The sequence below is a fragment of the Copadichromis virginalis genome, linkage group LG13 (genome assembly GCF_057382275.1).
Source record: "Copadichromis virginalis isolate Kocher_CV1m ecotype Utaka linkage group LG13, C_Virginalis_male_GT1.1, whole genome shotgun sequence".
Classification (NCBI taxonomy): Eukaryota; Metazoa; Chordata; class Actinopteri; order Cichliformes; family Cichlidae; genus Copadichromis; species Copadichromis virginalis.
In genome coordinates, this window is record NC_140630.1 from 4,510,183 (window position 1) to 4,537,113 (window position 26,931).

The window sequence follows — 26,931 nt, forward strand, 5'->3', positions numbered from 1 at the left end:
GACACATCGATGAAAAGACGTGTGAATGAATCATCACTGAGCTTGCAGCATTAAAGCCATTAAACTCTCAAAAAAGAATTTTAGAGGAGTGTGTGAAATTCACCACAGACAAATTACATGGTGAGGAAAGATGTGCATGATTTTTGGTTAAACAAAACAAAATGTCCCAAAGAGAGAGAGAGAGAGAAAAATGTATCAAATGTAGAGAGACTTCAGAGAGCTGCAGACGGTACAGAGATGCGAGCAGGTTTGTGGGCTTGTAAATTTTAAATGTAATACTTTGTATTTGACTGGCTAAAGCGGTGCATCACAGGGCTCTGAAATATGACCAAACGCCCCCCGTGGCAGGAGGAGCCTCTTCTGCAGGAAAGTAGTGCTCTCATTAAAATGAATGAGAAGAAGAAAATGACAAAGAGGAGATGAAAAAGTGGGGAGAGAAGGCGTGCTTAGCTCTAATCTTAAAGCCCAGCAGACTCCTGATCTAAGGGCAGGACATAAGTCTCCTCTGGGTTTTAAAATAGAGGAGAGAGGCTCTGACAGAGACTGGTATTTTGTGCGAGGGAGACTGTGTGTGTGTGTACAGTGTGTTTAAACGCATGCATCGAGCTGCACTTCATGTGTATCTGCAGAGCTGCTTTAATTTCACTGTGACTCTTCTGTGCTTTTTAGCTATTGAGAACAGTGAATGTTTCACTTAAAGCTGCGCACTTCAAAATGAATCCGTTTCACCAGCCTAAAATGCAGGGCTGTGTTAGAATATCACACCACGCTTGGATACTGCTATTTCCTTTTTTAAGACACACAACTCGCTAGTTTCGTTTTTGTCATTTTCTGTTCTGTGCCGAATGTGACTTCATTATTTTGTCGTACTACCAAATCGATTAGTGCATTAATCCACATCACATTACTGTTGTCTGGTCATACACAACTTTGAAATGGAGAACAGCAGGAGTTTTGTCTCTTCTGCTGTAAACAAACTGCCTCATTACCACTGATGTATACATCCAGAGCCATCTGTCTGGGTGCATTCATGGTAACATAAAAGGCATGGGGGATACACATAGGTATAGGAATGTGAAAAACAATGTTTTCACAGATACAATAAGTGCACCCTTACTTAGCAAGAGTCACCATCTCTGTTAAAGCAGATAATTTGGCGGCTTCCTGGTTGGGAACATTAAAAACAGGAGCGAATGACAATCCATCCTAAAGTCCAACAGTGCAATGCTCGGAAAAAAGGCACAAATTCCAACAGCTGCAGCTAAGATTCTGTAGATTTCAGTTAGCACGTTAATTACATCAACATAGTAAAATCAGAAGACGACTGAACAAGTATGGTGTCTCTGGAAGCATTTCGAGAACCCCCCCCCCCCCCCTTTTCTCTTAAAAAAAGTTAGATTTGCAAAATTGCAGCTCATACCAATCGTCAGCATGCTGGTGAGAGGCTGAGGAGTCGGGCTTGTTTTGGAGCCAAACGACCTGCCACCATGCACCTCAGTAGGAATTCAATGTTTAGTTGCTTGATCGAAGTGAACTTTTCATTTTGTATAGCTTTGTTTCAACCGCAGGGACAGCTCCATAGCAACCTTTGAAACATTTGAGAAAAAGTTGGTGTATTGATGATATTTCTGAACTGAATGGTTCATAGCAAAAAAAAAGTGAACATTTCTGCTAGAATAAAACCCAGTGGGTGCCATTTGAAGTCAGTTAATTAGTTGAGGTAGCCTCTCAGATTGTTTTGCACCCCAAAAGTTCCTGCACGGGAATTCGTAATGTTGCTAACTGGTCAGTCAGTACTTTTATGGTTAGGGTAGTGATAAGCTGCCATGTGCTACTTCCAAATGTGATGCTGGCTTCTTTGGTTCCCACTGCAGCTGGATTCCATTCTGGTTTTCATCTGCATTTAAATGTATGAATATTTTTAAAAGAAGATTTTGTCAGTTGTGCTTTAAAACTACAGAAGAAATTTTACCATTGCTGAATTGTTAGAAAAGTCCATCTTGAGACAACGGCTTTAGTGCTGTAGAAATACAGATAAAAATCAGAAGCCATCTTTACTTATAGGCAGCACCATTGTAGTTCCTTTTCTTCTTGCTTTGGTCATGCATCCAGAGTCTTCTGTTTGTCTAATTCGGGGTTGTGGTGGGGGGCTGGAGCCTGTTCTAGCTGCCATAGGGTGAGAGGCAGGGGGCACCATGGCTATTTTGCAAGTCTGTCAGCCCAGTTGGTGCTGACAATCTTTTGATTTCAAAAATAACCACAAGTTTTGCAAATAAAATAATTACCAAGTGATTAATTTCTCTGAGTAACTTCACAGCAGCACAATTATTCATTTGGGAATGTGATAAACTAAATAAATCCAGTGAGAACGACTCTGTGGGCAGAAGCCAAGTTGTTCACAAAAGAAGTGAGAGAACAATGGTACAAACGAGCACAACTCATTTCATTATGCATTTTTATATTTTTCACTGTGTGTTAAAAATCATAAATGATGTGTTAACTCCCAGAATAAGTGCCTTGAGCACCGATTAAAATTCATGCTGCAGTACAAGCTGTTTACTCTCGTTAATGAATTGCGGTTCAAATGGAGGATTTAACCACCATGAGACTGTGTGGAGTCTGCAGACATGTTCGTGGTTTTAAAGTTCCCGATTTTGTCCCGATGCCAAGGCTTTAGGTTTTCTCGTGGAGCTTTAAATAAGCGGCGATGCCTTTGTGTCACTTTCTAAAGTTCTGCTCTGAAGTTTCTGCTCGTTCACAGCTGAGATTAGAAGAAATCCAGGTGATACACTTTGCTTTAACTTTCCAAGCTTGAGTCTGAGATTCTTAAACTGCCATCATCAAGGATTACCCAGAAAGAGACGCTAATATGGATTTATTCCCGAGCCTTTTTTGTGTGAATGATATTGGAATAGCAATTGGTTACTTGATTGTTTGCACAAAAAACTCTGTTATCGCTGCATGTATATAAGAAAACCTTCAGGAAAGTTGATTAAGTCATTTTCTTTGTGGTAGCACACAACAGCGCTGGCTGCCCGAAGGTGTCTGCTAGGTGATGGGATTCACTCGCCCAAGAATATTATTATTGATTTTGATTTTGAGCTACGGCCTACTGAATGCACCAACTTGTTTTTTCAACAGCAAACAGCCGTAGTGGGAGCTATCGTTCAGCTCTAATGACATCATTTGGCAGGGATGCCTTCTCTCCCTTGAACGGGTGGTGTAAATATATTTATTTATCTCTTTCATAGGCAAGTTCGAGAGGGGAGAGGAGATTACCTGTCGAGATTATGCCTGATGATTAATGTTTGTTTGGGCGCTGCAAGATAATGCGCATTTGATTTAATGACTAAAATGAATCGCTTCTTTGCAACTTGCAACTTCAAATAGCTGTTTGGGAAGCAAGGGAGTTTATGGAGGAATAAAATGTCTGAATTTCTAAACAGCAGAAAGATTAAAAGACAGAAATTCACTAAATAGCCTTATGCTTCATGTATTATTGACAGTAATGTCTTCTTTATGGTCATGAAAAAATATAAATGATTAATGACAATGAGAAAAAATATGCTTGAATAATGTATGCTATTAAGTGTACAATTAGAAGGCTTTTGTACAACTGGGAAATGTTAGGTTGATGTCTGTAGTGAGTTCATGTATGTCTTGGCGAATAACGAATAATATTTTCATGTTTAAAATTCCCCTCGAGGCAAACTGAGCGTGTTATTGATTTCACCTTTTAAACCATAAACAATTCAAACAATCTTATAGTAAAACGATGGCGTCCAGTGTTCCAGTGTATCCAAAGAACAACCATTAGCTGTGCACATTTGCCTTCTTCTTCTTTTTTTTTGTTTTTGCCATTTTCTTCAATAAAAAAAAAAAAAAAAGAAGTTCCTGAAATCAAATATTTGTTGGATTTAAATGTAGTTCAACAAATGCACCACACGGAAGACCCGCTGCTTAAAATGTGGATCGCACCTGAAGAAGGGTGCCATAAAATAAAAGGGAGGTAAGGGGTAACTTCTCATACAAATATGAAACGCATCACCTCATGTTAGTTCCAGCAGCAGAGCCTGAAGCTAGTTCCCATCAGTGTTGCCATGTTCTTATGACTATTCCCTCTGTGGTGTGTTTGTGCCACATTAGTGACATTTATATTAAGTGAGCTGCAGTTAGCGCAGAATACCAGAAATGATGGACCACAGCCCTGCATCGGGCCTCCAGTTATCCCCCATCCTCCTCTTGTGAGAGGCAAACTACTAATAAATGAATCACTCCAGCTGTTTTATTTCATGGTGACTGTGCAGCAGGGAGCTGAAGAGCTTTCACCATAGCAACACAAACAAATCTGATATCAGTGACATGCGTTCAGGATGTGCGTTTTCAGAAAAACAAAATCTCATCATTGCAGTTAATACTTTTCCATCAAGACCACTGTGATAAAAAAAAAAATGTGTATCTTGTATATAGAAATGAAACATTGATGTAAAGCAACAGAGTTACATACAACTGTCACCTGCTGCACAGAGAATCATTTTGGTGAACACCCCTGAGATGAAGGAAACTGTGTGCACCAACTTAAACTGTGGGTCTGTTACCCGGATAACAGACTCTGAAACTCACCTGAGCCCTGGGGTATATCGCCATGGTAACCTATGCTGCAGATCAGCAGGTTTGTAATCACTGCCTATTGGCCAATCATCCATCCGTTCTCTTCCGCTTATCCCTTTCAGGGTCGCGGGGGACGGAGCCTATCCCAGCTGTCTGTCCCAGTGGGGATAGATTACCTGGAAACTTTGAATTGCCCATGGGTGTGAATGTGAGTGCGAATGGTTGTCTGTGTCTATGTGTTAGCCCAGCAACAGACTGGCGACCTGTCCAGGGTGTACCCTTCCTCTTGCCCCAAGACAGCTGGGATAGGCTCCAGCACCCCCACGACCCAGTCGACCAATCAGTTATGCAGAAATAGCATCACTAGTTCTCTAACATCCCTCAGAACTCTGTGTGGATGCGAGGAGGGTCTTTGTGCTTCCATGAAGAGCATCAGTATTAAATATGGACTCCTATTCTTTGATTGATTGATTTATTTTTTGGTTGCAAAAAGTTTTACTATCATTTTATCGCATTGATGCTGATATAGGATTGATATATGATTCTATAACAGGACACACAATTGTTCATGTGGATTTCGCTTTTTCTCGTAGAGTAAGCCTACATTTGAATTTTGTGTTGAATTCATTCTTTATACTCAGACTGTGTTTTAATGATAGAGTCTGTTTACTCACACAGTCTGCAGTTTTTGCTGGCGTTCTTTCCTGGTTTTAATTCACGCTGCTGCTTTATCTTTGGCAGCGTTCTTGCTTTCATCCTGTATTATATGTTTAGCCTTTTTATATTTTTTCTGATGATATAGTTTCCTTTTCTTTTAAGAAACAAAATAAGCTTTGTTGTTATCAGCGCACTTATCAATAATAGTGATTGATCAGATGCAAATGCGCAGGGGAAACTCTTGGTTGACATCAGCTTTGTATGACTACCATGAATGCTGATGTTAGGTGAATTCTGACAGTGCAAAGATATCCCAGGTTATGTTCAACAGGTTTTGTAGTACAGGGCCCTGGTGGCTGGCAGTGTTCCTCCAACAAAATGATTTTCTCTGTGACTCCTCCCCTCCTCCTGCAGCTGAAGCAGCTGTCTGAGACTTTCTTTCCTCACTGCAAGTTATTCAGCAGACATTTACATCTTTACAAATGAATAAACATTTATCAAGTTGTGATCGGTCACACTGATGGAAAAATGCTGGTGTCTTGTTAGAGGTGATGTGAATACCTGAGTAAAGATGAAACTTAAACAACTTTAAGATTCAGAAACTGGACTACATTTAGTTTTTTAAAATCCAGGCTGCAGACGGCCTGCATTTTTTACGACTGCATTTCATATTCACCCACTGAAACTGTCATGGAGCAAGGGTTGTTGTGTTGTTGTATTTTTGAGAACACACACAATCCTTCTGTTGTGAAACCTCCATGGGAAATGCAAAGAACAGTTGTATTTGTTGTCATCTTTCGTCCACCTGCCCTTATTCAGTATCTCTGATTTCTTTCAGAATTTTTTCTTCATTGAAGCCACAGTTCAGATAGAATAATTACAGCATGTGATTCTAACATTCACATGTAGATGTTGAGAAGGACAGCCTTAACGATGTATTTGAGTTATAATTGGAATAAACTGGCTTCTCTCAAAATACAAATATACTGGACACTGTGGTTCCTCTGAAAAAGCGACCAATCAGTGATGTTTGACTCCTTGCTATTGCATCCCACGATTCATAAGCTAATTTAGATGACCTTCATTTTGGCCTAGAAAAATAGTTTGTTGCCCTATAAAAAAAAATCGATAAAGTTTGAACATTTTATTGTTTGTCACTGAGAGGAAAACAAGAACGACCCCGGGTTTCTTTTTGGCATTGTGTCCAGGCTCATAAAGAGTCAGAGCTCTGTTCAGCTGAGTATTCCTTTAACTTTAACAAGCAATGACTTTTAAAATTTTCCTTACAAATACAATTTAACCATTAAAAAAATCACAGAAATCCAACAGATGTCTCATTAAGAACAGCAACTTTAATAACTGAAGATATTTATTTAGACTCTCTCCTTTCCTTCCTCTTAGCTTCAACATGTTCTTTAGACTTTTTTGCTACAAGACTATTAAACTTACTGTTAATACCACAATTTTAAATATGATTGATTTGTCACTATTAACAGGATACATAGCAGAGAATATCAAGTTAGCTGTAATTAAACCGCTACACTTGCTCGATCCAGCTGTCTTGAGGAAGTATACACAGATTTCTTAGCTTCATTATATTTGAAAAATTGTTTTCACAACTCGGTGACCATTTTCAGAGGAATGGTTTATTCTATGGGTGTCAGTAAAGATTTAGAGGGCCCTGACAGTGGACTCATCAGAGCAGCATTCAGTACTCAGTGTGCCAGTGGGGAGACTTCTTCTTGCACAGAGGTCAGTTATGGTTCTGTGCTAAGATCAGTACTTTTTATACATGCTTCCTTTTGGTTGAATATAAATACTCTATTTTCACTGCAGATGATACACAGTTTTATGTATATATGATATATCTTAAAGACACAAATGACCTGGATGATCTGTCATTTTGTTCTCTTATATTCATACAAAGCTGAGGATATTTTATTTGGCTATAAATATCTCAAAAACATGTAGTCTAACCTGTAATTTACTCTGGGTAATGTTACCTTAGCCTCCAACAACACAGGATATCCTTCAGTCTATACATTAAACAAACATGTACCGTTTTCTTTCATTTGAAAATGATCTCTAGGCAGGACTCTCGTCATTCATTTTTATCTGGTAATTAAAAAAAATTGCTTAAAAAACCTTCAGTTAATTCAGAATTCTGCAGTGAGACTACTGATGTGAAAGAGGCCATATCTCACCCATACTGGCTTCCCCACATGAGCTCCCTGTTAAATCATATGTGAATTTAAAACCCTTCCCCTCACATATAGTCTTAAATAATCACACCCCATTAGAAATGACTGAAAGATTTATTAGGCTGTGTTATATGAATGAACCAGAATTGCATTCCAGCCATGTGTTTATATAGAAGGCGAAAGACTCGTATGTACATCCTTGGTCACAGGTCCTTACCTGTCCACTTGCAAGCCTCCTCTCTACTCCACATGCATTTTAGGAAATTGGCATCCTGAGACTGATTTCTGGGTCACAGACAGAAGGACGGGGCACAGAGGAGGCACAAATTAGTGAAATGAGAAAAGCATTTGGTCTCACAGCTTCCTTGATGATGGCTTTCTTTCACTTATGTGTACACGCACGATTAACTCTAGCCAGCTTCTCTGGAACATAAATTAATTAACAGAGGTTTAGACTGAGTTTGTTAAACCTGCCTTCTGGAATAAGGCACCAGTCCAACAGCATTAAATGCTTTGCAAAGCTTTAAGTAGCGTCAGGTGGATAAAATAACCTTAAATAGACCTTATAACACCTTTTGCGTCATGCACAGCGTGGAGCTTCATCAGTGCATTTGTGACTCATGACAAGTAAAGTGAGTCAGGACCAGAAAAAGACAGATGCATGAATTGGTCAAAACACAGAATAAAGTCAGAAAATCCAAGGTTTAATAAACAAACTATAGCTACTAGTTCTGAAACAAACAGAATAAAACAGTTCCAAACAAAAAACAGCTCATGTAGAAGACTTAAAGGGGTTGACAAAAAGCAAGGAAAGCTGAGAATGCTCAGCAAGAGAGTACAAAGATGTACTACAAAGACAAGCTACAGGGGATATGTATATACTGTAAGACTAATTCATGCTAGTTGCTGCAGGTAAGTGATGAAGCTCTAACTGCACATTTGCATTTCATCTCTTAATGCTTAAAACACTTGTCAGCTGTAGAACGCTTGATTGTAAGTCTGACTTTAGCACAATATTCCCAAATTAGTTGAAATACATAATAAATGGTTCCACATTTCTCCAAAAGCATGTTGAATGAGGAGGTTCAGGCTTGTATCATGTGTGCATATTGTACATCTTTCATTTTTATATGAAAAGTACAAAATTGCACATTCACACCTAGTGACAATTTGGATTATCCAATTAACCTATCCCCACAAGCTGCATGTCTTTGGACGGTGGGAGGAAGCCGGAGTACCCGGAGAGAACCCACGCAAACACGGGGAGAACATGCAAACTCCACACAGAAAGACCCCGGCCTGATGTTGGAATTGAACTCAGGACCTTCTTGCTGTGCAGCAACAGTGCTAACCACCGTGCCACCGTGCTGCCCATAGGTTAATTGGATAATCCAAATTGTCACCAGGTGTGAATGTGCGAGTGAATGTGAGCGCGAATGGTTGTCTGTCCCTGTGTGTTGGCCCTGCGACAGACTGGCGACCTGTCCAGGGTGTACCCCGCCTCTCGCCCTATGACAGCTGGGATAGGCTCCAGCGCCCCCCGCGACCCTGAAAAGGACAAGCGGAAGCGAATGGATGGAAGTACAAAATTGTGGTTTTGTTGTTAAAAATGTATAAAAATGTATACTGATACTTTAGGATTATAGATTATTATCCTTTTCATTACATTCTATCAAGATTTCTTTTAAATGCTCTTTCTTAGTTATATTGTCATGATAACTGGCAAAGAGACAAATGACTACATGCACACAGAGAGGAGCTAATAATTGGAGTGGAACCCCCCGAAAGTAAACCAACTGAGGCACATAAGAAAAGCTTACCAAAGGTAGATGGTGACAAGTAGTGACACTGATCTTACTGAAAACAGTAGCAAATATAGAGGAGAACAGAAGGCAGAAATAGCTGGAAATACCCCCAAACTCAGACATATTACACAGCAAATACTTTACAAAAACCCTGAACCATCATGTGAGACAGAAACATGAGACACGGGCAAGAGGTAAACATTAAACTGACTGCAGACGCGATCCGACAGCGTTACATAAGTTTTTTTCTGCCATCTCCACTTCTTCCTACACTTTATTATTAGCTTTTTTCTTTTACCATCAGTAGGGATTTATATGTCATCTCCAGTCAGTACTTTACATCTGCTACACTAATGTTTTACCTCAAGAAGTCTGTAAGCTTCATTTCCACCACCTCGCACTATGTATGTGGATAAATGAACGTTAGCACTTCACAAATCCTGAGAGCCACACTCTCTAAAAAAAGACTTTGTGCAGGTGGAGTGATAGCACGTGCTGAGCCTGCACTGTAGAAACGTTCCCGTTCCTCCTCTACACTGCATTTGAAAGACACTATCAGCCTAATTACAAAGTTTAATAGTCAGTCCTGCCTGTGTGAATTAGCAAAATTTGTTAAATGAGATCATTTGCTGCTCTTGGGGAGCCATTGGTGTATTTTATTGCCATGCAGAAGTTGGCAGAATTTGGAAAAATCATGAGAATCTGAGTGCACCCGAGAGCACATGAGCTCATTACGTCAATTGTATTAAGGCTGTCCTTTAAAATGTCTTTAAAAATGTATAAATTCCACCATTTCTAGTTTTGCACAAGCTCTTAATAACAGAGAAGAGGATCTTAAGGCGTCAGGTTATCTTTCTAAAATCACCAAATATCACAGATTTCAATAAGTAAAAGTGAACAACCTTTAACATTGCCTGCTTCTCCTTTGTAACCAGTATTTTCTATTTTTAATTAAAACATGCAAATATCCTAATACCTCAAACATTCAACACCGAAACTAAAGAAAGAAGGATGTTGTCATTAAGTCAGCACCGCCACAAACAGATCCGCTGTACAGACATTAGCGTTTCAATATTCTTTAAGGAATTATTTTTTGGCATTATTCTGCATTTCTAATCCCTGCACAGCAACTAATCATATGTATCTGGAGCATGTGAGGCTTCCACAGCTGCATTGTAGATCCAAAGTCCTGACTCCAATTCTTCTCTCCAACCTCTCCTTATCCAAAGAACACTTTGCTGTTTCCCAGCAAAACACAACACTGCTCACTGCTCAATACATTTACACAAGATCACTTGGGAACAAAAGAGTACAATCCAAGGTCTTTTACCGCTGGCCTCTAAAAAGCTGTTGAAGGATAAATGCAATTTCCCCTTTGCACTTTCAGTTTTTCAAGGTGTTTGAAGCTCAGTTTGAGTTTTATTTAGTAGCAAAAGTTCAAAATGCAAACAGCATCAGAATAACAAAGAACAAGGGGTGCATGAACAAGAAAAATTCCAAGAAAGGCTCATTTATCGCCTGGGCCTAAGAAACAATATCAAAGAAAGGGAGATGCATGGACTGCATTGCAGCACAGTGCTAATTGAAAGCAAACAAATCTTGATTTTTACAACCACAGCCTGAAGAAGAAAACAGTCACTTTAGACACAAAGCCTCTATTTCTCTTTTCTTTTGATCAGCCCAACCTGACGAGTCAGGTGGCTTCCTTACCAGGTAGCCACCAGGTTCTCCATGAGTTTAACCTCTCTGCTTTCACCAAGTTAGGCGTTCATGGCTCCAAAAACGAGTAAAGGAAACCTCTGTATTTATATTTTTGCAATATACTGGGATATTTACCTGACCATTAACAGCAATTAGTTTATCAATTATTATTAATTAATACATTATGAAGGATTAAAATTTAGGGAAAAAAAACAGGCAGCTGTAGCTGTCTGCTGAGTGTTGTTTGTTCCTTTTGGAGCATTAATATGTCAAATATGACTTTTAATTTGCATGTTAATTAGGACTAATTGGTAAGTGTCTGTCCATCGCTTAGATGGTGTATGGGTGCAGTTTGCTAAACAATGTAGTGTTAGGTGTTAAATTGGTGCTATATCATCTCATCCAATCATGTTTTCTTCTGGCTCAAAAACCAGCACCAGCTGCAAAAATCCTACAATTTAAGCTTAAAAAGGAGCACTTCACGCACACACTCCATCCAGCTTTTATATGCAGTCTCTGGGCTCTACCTTAAACTATTGATTTATATCTATTGATCTATCTATCTATTGATTTAGATGAAGATAGTGAGGTTTTCATTAATGCCTCTGAAACCTGTAAATCTGTATAGTTTAGGCTGTTGCCTCTCCCTATCCCTGCATGGGTTTACCTGCCTTCCTCCCACAGTGCAAAGAGGGAAATGTTTGGTTGTTTTGGAGATTATAACAGGCCATAAGTGAGCGGTAGATAAAGTGTAAAGAATAAAACACTGTCTGGATGTATGGTTAAATGGGCCCTGTAATCTAAAGTGCTTTGAGTGGTCAGTAAAACTAGAAAAGTGTAATATTTATGCCAGTTCATTTTGTCTTTGGGCTCTTAGCTCTGATAAAATAAATACGGCATCATAATAAGTAAATCTGTCATTGATGCAAAATATGTGTAGCAACAGAAATGATCAGCAGCTCATGCTGGTCAAGTTCAGATTGCAACATAATTACTTAATCATTATAGGAAAGAAATACTAGAAGGGAAATCTAAATTGTTTTATTTGTGGCCACACACACAAACTTGTTTTCATATCTTAATGAGAACATCTCATTGACATACATCATTCCCAAGCTGCTTACCCTAACCCTAACTATCAGAAATGAATGCCTAACCCTAACACTCAGACTAAACCTAGCCATAACCTAATTGTAACCCTGATACTAAAACCACAGTTTGAGCCTCAAACATGCCTTCAAACTTGTGGGGACTGACATTTTGTCCCCAGAAGGGCTATTGGTCCCCACAAGTATAGTAGCCAATTTACTGTCCTCACAAAGATGTCTAAACATGTACACACACACACACACACACACACACACACACACACACACACACACACACACACACAATGAAGTCAATGAAAGAAAAATGTGGCAACACGCCGAGTTCTTCTATATTTAATTAGAAACTCAGGAAAAAGACAAATGTGGAAACTGGAGCACTTTAGTGAGGCTGGACTTGTGGCGTCTTACATTCTCTGCATATTTTAATTGGCTTTAATCAAGACTCTCAGTGTTTTGAGGTGCATAGACAAATGCACGTATCACTGCAGCACCACCATATTCAAAATCCCAATTTTGTCAGCCCCATTTATTTATTCTGCTGATCTGTAAAAATGAAAGCGTCTTTGAATTATTGAACCAAAAAGGTGGAGAAAATCATGTTTTACTGTATATTTCCGCTACCAGCTGTCACGCTTTGCTGAGCCGTTTTAAAGCATCTACTCTTCTGAAAGAAAACCGAATCTCCAATGGAAATCTTGCCTAGCCCTCTGGATGTTATTGCAATTAAACACCAAAAAACAGCTCACAGGAACAGATGGTCAAAAAGTATGCAATCAATCATTAATCATCACTTGGCTTCTGATTTGTCTTATTTTGAATACGAGATTCCTAAAGCTCTCAAAAAAGGAGAAAAAAGGATTATCAAAAAGGATTTGCCCCCAGCAGTCAAGTCTATCTCCAAATTTCTTATTTATTATTAAGTTTTTCCTGTCAACATCGATGTTTTATTAACAAAAAACACAACTTTGAGAAATTTGAGTCAGGTTTTGGAGCACTGCACCAGGACTGAAACATTTTTCTCCTCCTTACTGCTGCCGCTCTAATACTTTTAGTCTCAGGGCGCCATTTTAAACCGTAGACCGTGGAATTCGACTTAATATCCCGAACGGTGATTTGTTACCACAGACTCTGGTCTCAAATGGTCCAGATCCCACCTTGCTGTTAGGCAACTTTTTGTTGTTCCAGGGACTCCATCATCCTCTGCAGTCTGAGTGTGTGGTTTCCCCTGTGGGCTCTTCCCTACATTCATAATGGAAACAGGACAACACTTGTGCTTTACACTCTGTTACTTCTTGAAAGGCAAAATAACTGCTGGCAGTTTTGCTTTGTAATTATACATCATGAACTTTGGCATAAAATGTATAGAAATGTTTTAAAAGAATAATCTAAAAATAAGGACAGAATATTACTGCAATTAAACACATTACAAAAAATGTCATTCTGTTGGTTAATTGCTAGATTAATGCAATTAAATTAAATTTCAATTAAACGTAACATCTAGGTGACGTTTGAACCCGAGTTGTTTCTTCACATCTTATAGACAACAAACATTTTAATGAGCAGAAGATTGAATCCTAATGAATTATTGTCCTTCTGTTGCATCACAGACAGCTATATAATTCTAATTACAATCATAATTGTTCAATTTGACCTAAAAATATTATTTTAAAAAGCTTTTTTTCTACCACCATCTTTGCTGCTGCGTAATTCTGTGATCAGACAGTTACTGAACTCCACTTAAACAAAACACAGCTTCCAGCACGCCTGCTGTTTTTATATTGCTTCTTGAAAACCCCATTCTGACCATTTGCATTACAGCATTTGTGATGTGTGTTTCAACTCATTTCCTCCTAAAGAGACCCTGCAAGTTCAAGTTCACTCTGGGAAAAGCACCCACCACATCCAGAACATATTCACAGCGCTTCACTTGTTCCACATTTTGTCATGTTGCAGCCTTATTTCAAAATGGAGAAAAGTCATTTTTGCCTCCAGATTCTACACATAAAACCGACAATGAGTGGAAAGTGAAAAACTTTCTGAACTTCTTAGAAATGTATTGTATAAAAAGTATCCAAACAAGACTGTAGCCTGGGAAACGAGACGCAAGTTGGGATCAGATGCAGCTGGAAAAAGCTAAGGCGAGGCAGTCAGGAAATACAACCACATTAACATGGAAACATTAAGATGGAGAAAGAAAGCAAAGAAGACAGGAGGAAGCTTTAAAGGTGGAATCATAGAGTGACAACAAAACCAAGAGATATAATGACCGTATGACTTTCAGGGAACAGCAGTTCATCCTGAGCAGAATTGCAAGCTAGAGAGAGAACTAGGGGTGGGTTTAAAAAAATCAGTTTCCCGATTCAAATCAATTTTAATTTGAATACTGTGATATTGATTTATTAAATCCTGAGATCAATTTTTAAATACAAAAGTTTTTGTAAGAACAGCTAAAACAGCAAACGATTAAAGAGCAGGTAAATAAATTAAATTAATTTAAATTAAATATTTTTAATCTACAAGGTTTAGAGGGTTCTTTCAACAGTACATATCTGGGATAAATTATCATAATTATAATATTTCTGACTGGCGGATTCAAAATCGAATCGAATGAGGGATTGAATCAAATCGAACCTTGTGAATCAGCTGTAGAGATCAATGAGGGTACCCAGCCTTAAAGAGAAGTGTGGTTTTTATTTGTTATTGGAAGAGCTAAAAGCTTTTTGTTTGCACCTCTTACATCGGAACATTGATATCACTTTTTTAACTTTCGGAAACTTGGCTTCTTACTTCTCCCACTCCTGTCTGTTGCTGTGTTAGCTCATCCCAGAGGTGCAGGCAAGCAAGATGAAATACATGTGTGCTTATTACCTCACCGAGTGAGTATTAACATCTAAGATGGGGAAAAAAGAAATAAAAAAAAAAGAGAAATAAATAAAAGAAATAAATACATTTAAAAAAATCAAAAAATAATTCAAAAATGTTTTTCTTCTTTTTTTAAGAATCCTCTCTCACTGTCCCTCCTCCCCTATGTCTTTCTTTCTTTCTTTCTTTCTTTCTTTCTTTCTTTCTTTCTTTCTTTCTTTCCTTCTTTCTTTCCTATCCCCCAGTCATGTCTGCCTCGTCGAGCCCCCGCCTGTAACAACTTAAAATAAAATATATAAATAATAATAACAAAGGTCAGTCAAATGAACCAGCATGGCAAGGTTATGATGATCCACTTGGTAAAGTAAATCCGTTGGGCATCTTTCTTGGCTTTCAGACAAAGAAAAGAACCAAACGGCACAGGCAAAAAGAAAAAACAAATCTACGATTAGGCTGATTTTCAGTTCACCCCAGAAAACACTGCTTAAACAGAAAAGAGGGCTCGCTGCCTGTGTGCTTCCTTGTAATTATTGTGCATTTGCAAATGACTTACTGGTGCCGCTGTTGCTGTGGAAGATGGTAATTACATAACAGTATCTGTGTGAGCAGTGGAGACAAGCAGGGTAGTGTTGCAGCTAACTGGACTGATGAATGGTGGGGATTATTAATTTGCTCTCATTTGGATAAGAGAGAAATTTTAGGACTACTTGATTGGATGCTGTGAACCAGAAGAGAGATGCCTCTTGGATTTTAAATTTAAAGGTTAACAGAGAGAAGCGGGAGAAGAAATGAACGGACAGGAGCAAAGGGGTGTGGCATCGAGGGCATAATGAATGAAGGAATAGAGGAGCAATAATAAAGCGGTCCTCCTGATTAAACTCTGGCTAAGCGCCATTAATTTGTAATATTGCGGAGACACAGAATATATATGATCATAAAAACAGCAGTGCTGGCAGCTGAATTGATTTAAACGGATGCTTTAAGGATACAGAAAGACAGATTCAGCTTGAAGCAGAGAAGTGTATCTTATTTGTTTTCTTCAGACTAACAAAACACAAATACTGTTTCCTTCAGCACAACCTGGAAACCTTGAAACTTGGATTTTTAAAAAAGATTTTAGTTATGATGCTTTAGTTTGGTTATATGTATGCATAAAAAACAAACCGGTCAGCCACAACATTCCAGTGAGTGAAGTAAAAGTAACCTAAACATTACTGTAGACGAGTGGTTCCCCAACTTTTTTTGCTAGGCCCCCCTTTGTTTTACAAGGCCTCCCCCCACCACAAACACATCCTCCAACCACACACACCCATATTTTGTTTTCAAACTCCACTGCTGTTTATTCCACACCTCAAACCTTTTGTAAACAATTAAACAAATAAAAGTAAACTGCAATAAGTTACAGGTTGCAATAAAATAGGCCACTAAAAAAAAAACATCTTTATGGTGTAATTATTTTACATATAGTTGTTTTGTTGTTGTTGTTGTTGTTGTTTTTACTGTGTAATAATATTCAACATTGCTATCAATACATTTTTCAAAAAATGCCTCTGTGCAAAAACATAAACAACTGTGGGATCCTGTTTGTCTGTGATTTGAACCGGGGGAACAAATTGTGGCAGGATCAGCCTGATGTTATTTGTATCTCACTGTAACTTTAATGTATAAAGAGCCAAAATTTCATCATAAGAGTTTGTGAACTAAAAATCAGGAATGTGGGATACTGTTTGTCCGTGATCTGGACAGCCCAGAGCGTGCTCCAGATGCAGGGGAAACTAATTCTGCTTGGCACTGCTGTTGTGCAGGTGAAACCAAAGGCAAGATATGCTTCATCATATGTTCTAGACTTTGGCTTGAAAGGAAGTTAGTTTGGAAACATATTTGGTGATGCTTCATCTGCTGTACATTTTAATTTTTTTTAACACTGGTGAGCCAGACGATGCACCTTTAATGCAGCGTTGAACCATCATTAGTTTCTGGAACTTCAAAGATTTCCTCTGTCCAAGCAGAATTCTGATTAACTTTAATTCAATAATGTATAGCACACATCCCAATTCTTTGTTTACGGATAGGAGGGCATATGTTTTATATGCAAAAGATGTACCATCTGTTATGCAGCATGTACTTTCATAATGCCAGACAGAGTAAAATAAAACATAAATCTGTACTTTTGATTATTTTATTGCCGAATATCTTAAAATAGTCCTGAACAAGAAAAAAGATAAATTAAACAGGATTTAGATTTGAAATGAGTTACTAGCTATTGAAAAAAAAGAGTTGAGAGTAGAATTTGTTCTTTTTATTCATAAACCTTAAGAGGTAAAAATGATGCTGTATTTTGTTCTTTTGTTAAAATGTGTTACTTCTAAAATGTAGATTCATATTGTTTGTTCTCTTTTTCCTTCTTGAATGAATATAACAGGCTGCGGCAAACTTGTTTGATCTGGATTTATGTCTAAATGCCACCAGGGTTTCAAGAAATTGATCCTATTCATATGACATCCTGCACTTTTAATCTAATATATGGATCTGAGTTTCTGTAATAATAAAGTAGATCTTTAAAAGAGTTTCCAGCACCTGCATCTGCTTAGCAGCTTTCCTGCTCATCAGGAGGAATTGAGCGCTCACTGCTTGAGATGTGCAAGGCTTTGCTTTTCATTTGTGATGTTTTTCAAACTGAGAATTTAAAAGTATTTTGCTCAAACAAATTAACTTGGATGGCGGCACCGCATCGACAAATAAAGCAAGAAAAAAGAAAAAACACAGGTACGCTGTAATTCATATGAAATATTGAAAGTGAATACGCTGAAACACTTAACATGTTGCCTCACACTACGTACTGAGATGCTGTGATTGCCGTACCACAAACACTGTCATTTAGGCATTATGCAAGGGTGCTTTACTGTATCTGCCCTGAAAGCACTCATTATAGGCTGCTATGTTCCTGAAACCATGTGAAGATTAGTTGATCTGCACATGCAAATGGATTTGCTCCTGGTTGGTCCTGACACCAGAAAATGGAGCTGGCAAATTAAAGTAAAATTCTGCATAGTCTGTCTTGAATGACGGGCTAATCTTAGCTCTCTGTGCACATTTGTGGGTGTTGGAATATGATCTTTCTTTTTCCAGATATGCTTAGATGATTGTTTTTTTTAATCCTACCACATTTTCAAATAAACGAATTGAAATCAATTTAATTTTTTAATTTAAACTGGAAAAAGGTAAAGGCCGCAGATTATTAATTATTAGTAACATGTGTTATGAAATTATTGGTGGACTCCATCTTTCAAGGGTAAGAACAGCCAAGAGGCTTGAAAGAAACAAACTGCAACAACTGGGGCTGAAATACTTAGCTAAAGTGGAAGTGCCAGAAACTGCACTCCTCTGGCTCCAAAAGTCTCTTCAGACTTCCATGTTAAAAAGCTCAACTTTAGATCAGCTATAACAGGTATCTATCCATTCATTGTCTGCCGCTTATCCTTTTCAGGTTGCGGGGAGGGGCTGGAGCCTATCCCAGCTGTCTTGGGGCCAAGAGGCCCAGGTCGCCAGTCTGAATGTGAGTGCAAAGACATTCGCATTCACATTCACACCTATGGGCAATTTAGAGTTTCCAGTTAACCTATCCCCATTGCACAACTCCCACCACTGCATGTCTTTGGAGGAAGCCCAGGGAGAATATCCAAACTCCACACAGAAAGACCGCGACCTGATGGTGGAATTGAACTCGGCACCTTCTTCAGTGCTAACCACGGTGCCACCGTGCTGCCATATAACAGGTAAAAACAGGTTAAAAAAAGTGTGGTGGTCTCTGTAGGTAGTTTGGTCCTTCATGAGAGGGTCACTTCTTTTATAACTCACCAGCTAAATTTCAAACATGAGGAATGTTTTGCTATTCTTGTCTGCTGGAGCAGTTGTTCTCAAACATTTCACAATGAGTACCACCTCATAAAATATATGGCCAGTACCACCCTTATGACCGACATTAAAGTACAGTAGTATAGGCCTATTTAACACAATATACAGTTTACACAAGACAATTTTAAATCTGACATGATGTTTTTTATTTTAACTGTCATAAACAGGATGTGACAAGTGGTGGTAATAACAACCGTAGTGCATTAAAACATTCACAGCAGGTGGGATATCTGGTCTTTAAGTGATGAACCATGCTTTCGGGTCCAAAATACTCTGCGTTTGTTAAGGCTGTTGTGTTTTTAACATGTTTCAATGCTTGTTCTACTGAATCTAAACAAGCCCCTTGAAAAAAAAGAAAAGAAACGCAGCACATCGTTATATGCTAAGCTAGCCCAACTTCAGTAAGACGTAAGAACGTCACTGCTGGTTAGTTTTCTGTCTTCATTTATATTTATGTTGTATATTTACATTTATGTTGGAAGTGATAGCAGAGCTGTACATTTAAATTTTTCTGAAATTCCTCAGTCAGATCATGGTATATTATTTAGTCGCATTAAAGAAAAACAACTTCCCGCATGCCACTAGAGGGAGCTCATGCACCTCCAGTGGTACACGTACCGCAGTTTCGGAATGAGTGTGCTAGAGGATTCTAGCTGCTCACAAAGTCCTGGTCTTCATATCTTTGGTTTCATGATGCTCCAAACGGTCTCAGTCGGTGAAAGGTCAGGACTTCAGGCAGGTCATTTCAGCACCTGGACTTTTCGAAGTCAGGTTGTTACAATAAAGTCAGATGTGGTTTCTGAAATATGAAAGGCCTTCCCTGAAAAAGGCATAGAATCGGAGATGATGTTGCTCTTAAACCTTTATATACCTTTCTGTACTGGAGGCACTTTTCCAGATGTTGTTCCAGATTGGCAAGCTGCCAATTCCAAAGCCATTATTGTTCCTTGCATCCAGAGATTTCTACAGATTCTCTGACACGTTTGGTAACATTGTGTACTGGGGGCCTCTGGATGTCTGGAGTTTTGATCTCCTCCACACCTGCTTCACGCCCTGGAGGACGGGGCTGTGGCCCCCCCACACCCTCTAGCAGATTATTACATGAAGGAACCTTTAAAAAAAACAAAAAACAAGCGCGTCCATGCTCACAGGTGTACACACGGGTGATCACACCCACAAACTACACCCTTTTTGGCTCCTACCTCAAAGCACACTGTGTTCTGTTGATCTTATGTGCTGCACAATAATGTTTAATATTTAGTATTTACTGTCATATTCCCATATATCATTGTGATGTTGTTTATTCTAGTACTCTTGTTCTCTTCTGCTTGCTTTCTTTTTTCTTTCTCAGCAGGTGATCCAGGTGATTGATATATGCATTTTTTTTCTCTGCTCATTCTGTTGGTTTTTGTCTTTTGCCCTTCTCCCCCGTCCCTCTTCTCAGCTGTTTCTCTTTCCCTCTTTCTTTCTCCCCTTCTTTCCCCCAGTCAAGTCTGTCCCGTATTCAGTAAGTGAAAATAAAATAAACAATAAAAGGTGAATCAAATGGACCATTATGGCAAGGCTGGGATGGTCAATTTGGTAAAGTAAATCCGTTGGGCATCTTTCTTTGCCTTTAGACAACAATTCTGATGGCAAAAGAGCCAAACGGGACAGGCAAAAAAAAAACAACCCCCCCCCCCAAAAAAAAACAAACAAACCATTGTGTACTGTGGATGAGGAGATGTTCAAAGTCATTATTTTCCATTAAGAAACACTATTATGACATTTTTTGCAATTTATAAATGCAGGTTTGTTGCAGATTGGAGAACCCCTGCCCATCTTTACTTCTGACAAACTGTGTCTCTCTAAGATGCTCTTTTTATACCCATCATGTTACTGACCTGTTAATTAACCTTATTAGATGCAAAATGTTCATCCTGCTCTTTCGTTTTAACACTGGTTACTTTTTCAGCCTTTTGTTGCCAACATCTATCATATGTGTTGCTGGCATAGAATTTAAAATGAGCTAATATTTTACAGAAAATAGTACATCAGTTTAAACATTTGATATGTTTTCTATGTTCTGTTGTGAATACAGAAATCATTTCATTCTGTTTTTCTTTTACATAGTGTTCCAACTTTTTTTGGAATTGCGATTGTACATATTAGGAAAGGCACTGACACACACACATACACTCTTTCCTATAGTGATTACCCAGCCCACAGCCCACTGTCGCTATAAGGATTAGCTCTTTTGTCACCATCCAGGATCTTGTGCTTTAAAGAGGGAAACAGCCTGAATTACAGCCAAGCTGACAGTATGCACTTCATAGCTCCTATTTCACTGTCTCAGACTCTCTGTATATATCTCTGACTTGATCCAGTTCAAACCACCTTCGGGAGCAAAGTCTCATTGCTCTATATTTAAGTGTGCTTGTTATCTAGATGTGTAGCTATCCATGCTGCAGGAGTTTGTGTAAGGATAGGAGGGCATATGGCTGGAAGAGTAAAGAAAGAGATGTTGACACGCAAGCATTTAAAACAGACACGCACACACACACACACACACACACACACACACACACACACACACACACACACACACACACTATCTATCCATAAAAATGCAAACAAACACTGTCAGTGAACTGGCATGCAGTTCAGATGAGGTCTGATGGGCTTGGCTGGGCTGGCAGTCGAGTGCTTTGGGAGGATCAAACTATAGCTCTTATCTCTCTGGCCTGATGGTCTAACCTCTATTCCCTGCCATCAGTCGCACACATACACACTCAGGCACACACACATACACACTCAGGCACACACTCAAACACACTCTCAGGCACACACACACAAACAGGCACTGTACTGATTGTGTTAACTACCTCACTTTTAGCCACCTGACTGAATACAGCTGAAGTAGCTAAACTGCAGCAGAGAGCATAAATCTGTGCATCTGTTAAGGGAAAAGAGACGTCTTTCTGCAGGCACTCGTAGGCAGTTTCTGTGTTAGAAACAAAAAAACTGCACCCCGCCTGCATAGGTGTCCGGCTTGTAGCATGAAGAGGAATTGTATTCCAATAAATCATCTGCTTAAACTCAGACTTTGAATCATAAATGATTTTATGGATTCATTAAAAACAAATGTAGTTATACTGTATATAAAAGCAGTGCTATGAGTAATTGCTCTTACAAAGTCTGATTCTGCGAGCCTTGGGTATTAGTGATTCATGTGCCTTAGGACATGCAGTACTGAAATGATCAGCTAATGCTTGCAAGCTTGATCATAAACCTCGTAAATAAGAGGTCCATATCACCACCATCTCCCCATGTACTCTGGCATCACTGTTTGAAGACATGCATGTGTGACTGACACAGAAACAACAATTCTTCAATTCCTGGACTCCACGTGCTCTATCTCCAGCCTCGGTGGTGCTCGTCTCATATTGTGAGAGTGCACCTTGTACAGTTCTGTCTCTCTGTTATAGGATCCACAGTGGATCCTACTACATGACAATATCTCCCCCCGAGCTGTTGTCCTGGCTCTTCCTTGCCATAGCATGTGTGTGTATATATAGTATATATTGCATATATTATATATAATGTTCCCCCCCCCCACACCATCTTCGTTGAGGAGCATGTCAGGTTACATTTCACTGTGTGTTATACTTTGCATGTGACGAATACAGAACCTTGAACCTTAGCTGTGAAACGTTTAAGATTTTGGAGTTAAAGATTTTGATGGCATATGGTGAACAAGGCATTGTTGCCAAAGAAAAATAAAGAGAAATATGAATTCTTTACAGCACATGGTTAAATGTAGTCTTTGCATACACCTAATTAAACTTTAAATGCATTTTGACTCTAATGAAGCGAGGTGATAAACTCTCTAAATCTTTGAGTAATAAAAAGAAAGTCAATCAAGTTTTTCTAATCAAATAAACGCCCTCATTTCTATTACTTTGCTGCTTCTCATGACTAGCACAATGTGAAGTTATGCAGCAAGCGACCTTCAGTTGCTAGGAAAACCATTTAAAGATGTTCAGAGAGGAGCAGAGACTTCTCCATTAAATTAGTTTTTCCCTCTCTTCTGTTGTATAATTGCTTATGCTCAGATGTACATTGTGCTGAAGTACCTGCATGCCAAAAGTAATTACAGTTAAATGGAAATGCCTGTTTGTCATCAGGCCATGACTTACTGCTCTTTGAACCTCCAAAGCTTTGCCGTTTTTTTTTTTTTAATTTTGAAACATTTCATAAATGTTGTAAAAACTGGTATTTGATGCAGAGTCCAGTTGCATGGCTCCGATAAGAACTCAAATTTACACAGTGCTGTCAGACTTTAACCTGATAACAGCTCACAGTGAAGCTAGCAATCAGACAAATGAAGAAATCCACGTTTTTTTTCTGCCTCCACATTCCAAGCCATTAGCACTTTCTATGGGTAAAGAAATTATAGTTGGACATTCGTGTCAAACAGCCAAAACTTCAGAGAAAAATAGAAAAGAACCTTTTTGAGGGTTTAGTTGGAACATAAGCCTTCAAATAAACAAAAGGAACAAAGAATTAAAGCAAGCTGGATATAGACAATTTTTTTCTATGTGTGAATTAGATTTAGCCATGCCATTCAGGCATTTATTAAAAGAAAAAATGGAAAAGGATCCCCATTGTGAGAAATTTGAAAAGTGCACGCTGAAAGAGTTCAAATTTCTTTGAATTTAGTCTAATGAATCAGACCTCTCAGGAGCGCTGGTCATGTGTACGGGAAAGTGTCGTGGAGAGACACGAGGCTAACAAAAAATACTGCATGTTTGGTTGTCGTTAACATTGTTAAGGGTTTTCATGTTGAGTGTTTTCATGCGTGTTGTCCGAGCTCAGGCTCAAAGCAGCCTGTGAAACAGTCATGAAAAGGTGCTGTGCTGACTGTCATGCAAAAAAGCGACTTTATAAGTAAATTTATTTTTAGAATAGTTATAAACAGAAGTAAGTTTTATGTTGGGAGCACATAGACAAAGCAGGGATGCATCACCATGGCAACCAAAAAACAGTGCTTGAAAAGAATTGGAGTTATTGTAGTTTTAAGTAGACCTAACCCAGTAGTTTTAAAACAGCTACATCTTACTCCCTAATGCAGTTTGAATTAATAACACAATAAAAAAGAAACACAAACGATGTGTGAAAATCTTTGAAGTGTGTGACTTGAACTGTTAAACTGGAGTCTCTGCTGCAAACTGCAAAATGATTTCCACCAACAACAAAACCACCAAATGTGGATTCCCCCCCCCCCCTTTTTAGAATGTGGGAAATATGTCAGTGTGATTCATACACATGAGAATCTGTGTCTGGAAACACAAAGTAATAGATTACAGGTCATGGTTGGTTCATATGTACTACAGTTAGACTAGCAAAACTCTAAAAGCAGGTCATCATTTCCTTGTTTTAGAGATTCTGATGGCTTTAAAGCCACGTTGAAGAAGAAGATGTGTATCTTACTTCTTCTGTGCAAAGTTCAAGATTTAGTTCACTTTAATAATTAAGTTGCATTTATTCCTGAGTCTGATATACTTTATTTAAAATGGGTTTGATATTAAATTTTCGATTCTATTTCATTTTGGTAGGTTTTATATAAGTTTGCAGTTGTGTCACACGAATTTGAATGAATCCCGACACATTCCCATCCACATGGCGCTTTTCTCCGCCTGAAAAACAAATTCCTGTGCTTTCCCACAGTGGTGAACATTTTTCTGAGGGTTGTTGGCTTAATTTATAAAAATGGCTGTAGCTGTCCATCTACAGCCAGGAAACGGCACTGCATTTTAAAACATTTTGGTATTCAGTGCACAGAAAACCAGGAGCTCCACAAAATAAAGTGCTTCATGAATGCTGATCCCAGATGTCTTCAAGCTGGTGAAGTTGTGAAAAGGTCAAAAGTAACACTGCCAGTGTAAACCCTCAGAGTGATGTTATCCAGCATGCATCTACGGGCAGGTTGCTGTCTTTCAAGCAATCAATCAAAACAACAGTTATTTTGGAAAAGTCTTTACCAGAATTGCAACCATTGTTTTTATACTTTGTGACACCAGAGACATTTGGCTGTAACTTCATACAGAGATTCAAAAGCTTCCAATTCATAGGATACAACATAGAGACATTTATTTCTTGTTTCAATACCAAAACCATGTGGTTGTCCCTCCCATCAGCCCCAGAAAGCAGCATTGTTCATTAATAACCAAAAAAATGGAAAACAAAACAAACATCCACTCCCGTAGAGCCCCGTAGCCCACTGTCCTTCTCAGTCCTTCTGTTCATTCGTTCAAGCAACCAAATAATAATTCACAGGCGAGCGTGTGTGCATATGAGTGTGAAAATATAATTTGTAATAAAAACAAAAATAATCTAGACTGGTTTCCAACACTGGCCAAACTGGAGTCAGTATCTCCACAATCTGCCCTCCCAAATCCGAGTGGCTCCAAATGAAACCCTAGTTTTTCCTTGTCTCGTCCCTCGTGGCTTCCCAGCACAGACACACACACGCGCACACACAAAGCTGGGGAGTTTTTGTTTTGCGTCGTAAATCCTCAAAGTGTTTTTGATTACCACAGACGGCTGCGTTGTAATTCTTGGCTGGGTAACAGTTTTTCAAAAGGCAAAGGGGGGTGAAATTGGTGTGGTGGCTCCTTTTTCTCGTTGGTCGTTTTTGATTCCGCGCAGGCTCGCAGAATCCGATTCACGACTCGCGGACGTGCGGCGGGACATTAATGGAGTTCTTCATCGAGCCAGAACCAAAATGTGAGAATACAAAACCAAGAGAACGAAAAAAACAAACAAAAATAGTTACATCATTCCTGTGTTCTTCAACTTTACTTGGTCACTTTTGAATTCCATATATTTATATCCATATATATTTATATATATATATATTTATATATTCTTTTTACAATTAAAAACACCATGGATCTGACAGACTATTTGGTTTCTTTTTGTCTAAGTAGAAGTGTTTCTCTTGTTTGGTAAATAAATGCATGTGAATATTTTTTTTTTCTTTTTCCATACTGTCAGTCGGTGTAAAGGCGGCCACTCGAGAAGTGTTTGTATGCTCGTGTACATACAGTATGCATATCATCAGCACATTTCGGATTATCCATGATATTACATTTTTCTTTTTTCTTTTTTAATTCAGCATTTTCATTCTCATCCCACAGATGCAGAACACCAGAGTCTGTCAAACAGTGTAAAACAGTAAGTGAATGTCCTAAATCGTGCCCTCTCATTGGCCGGTTTGGCCCAGGTCTCTGTGTGATAGGCTGGGGCTGAGTAGCTGGGTCTGCGTGGGTCCGTTACAGCTCAGCGCCCTGGCACTTCCTCCGTTAACGTTCAGGAAGCAAACAGTTTCTCTGGCTTCCACCAGTGCAACCGTTGAGGTGCCGGTGAAGACTCCGCCCCCCTCCTGCTTCCTGTGAGCCAGCGCCAACGCCCTGAGTTGCTCCTGTGCCTCTTCGAGCAGCAGGGCCACCTCATCCTGCTGCCGTCCAATGGCAGACGAGCAGGAAGATGAAAACAACGGGGCGTGCGCTGCCTTTTCATTCTTCTCCTCCTTGCAAGGCATGGCCCCACAGGTGACTGACATCGTTGTGGTCGCTGGGGTGGTTTGCATGCAAGACACCTCATTGTCATGGTGACACTGCACAGATGGAATGATGGGAATAGAGCAGGAGCGGAACGGGGGAGGTGGGGAGTGGCTTTGACGGCGTCCCGGCCTTCTCAGGCTGCGAGTGGTGGGATTGGGTTCAGATGGAGGACACAGATGTGCGCGTACCTCCACGCAGCCGCTCCAAGGCGATGGCGACAATGCCTGCATCGCAGGAGCTTGCATATGTAGGAAGGTGTCATCACACTGGTTCTCTCCCTGCACTTGGACACTAGAGAAGAAGGAAAATGGGGAATGAAGACAAACAAGACAGAGACAAAAAAGGAAAAGGAAAGGAGTGAAGGTTATTCAGCTGGATAAAAACTTCCACACTTCACTTGGAGAAGTCATCGTGTCTCGGGTGTGTTTTCAACTCAATCGCTTTTTCAAACTCCCACGTTGAA

At 39.2% G+C, this 26,931-nt stretch overlaps 2 protein-coding genes across 3 annotated transcripts in view; one reads left to right on the forward strand and one right to left on the reverse strand.

Annotated features, from left to right (window-relative positions):
* Positions 1-26,931, forward strand: part of LOC146695103 (carbonyl reductase [NADPH] 1-like) — a 131,949-nt gene that overhangs the window by 83,509 nt on the left and 21,509 nt on the right. The window lies entirely within an intron of this gene.
* The window catches only part of nrg3a (neuregulin 3a), a 342,937-nt gene continuing 340,977 nt past the window's right edge, over positions 24,972-26,931 (reverse strand). For both annotated transcript variants that reach the window (XM_085476995.1, XM_085476994.1), the window contains exon 9: positions 24,972-26,759. In XM_085476995.1, coding sequence (XP_085333121.1) covers positions 26,108-26,759 — 652 coding nt within the window. In that variant the 3' untranslated portion in view covers positions 24,972-26,107. The remainder of the gene's footprint in view (positions 26,760-26,931) is intronic.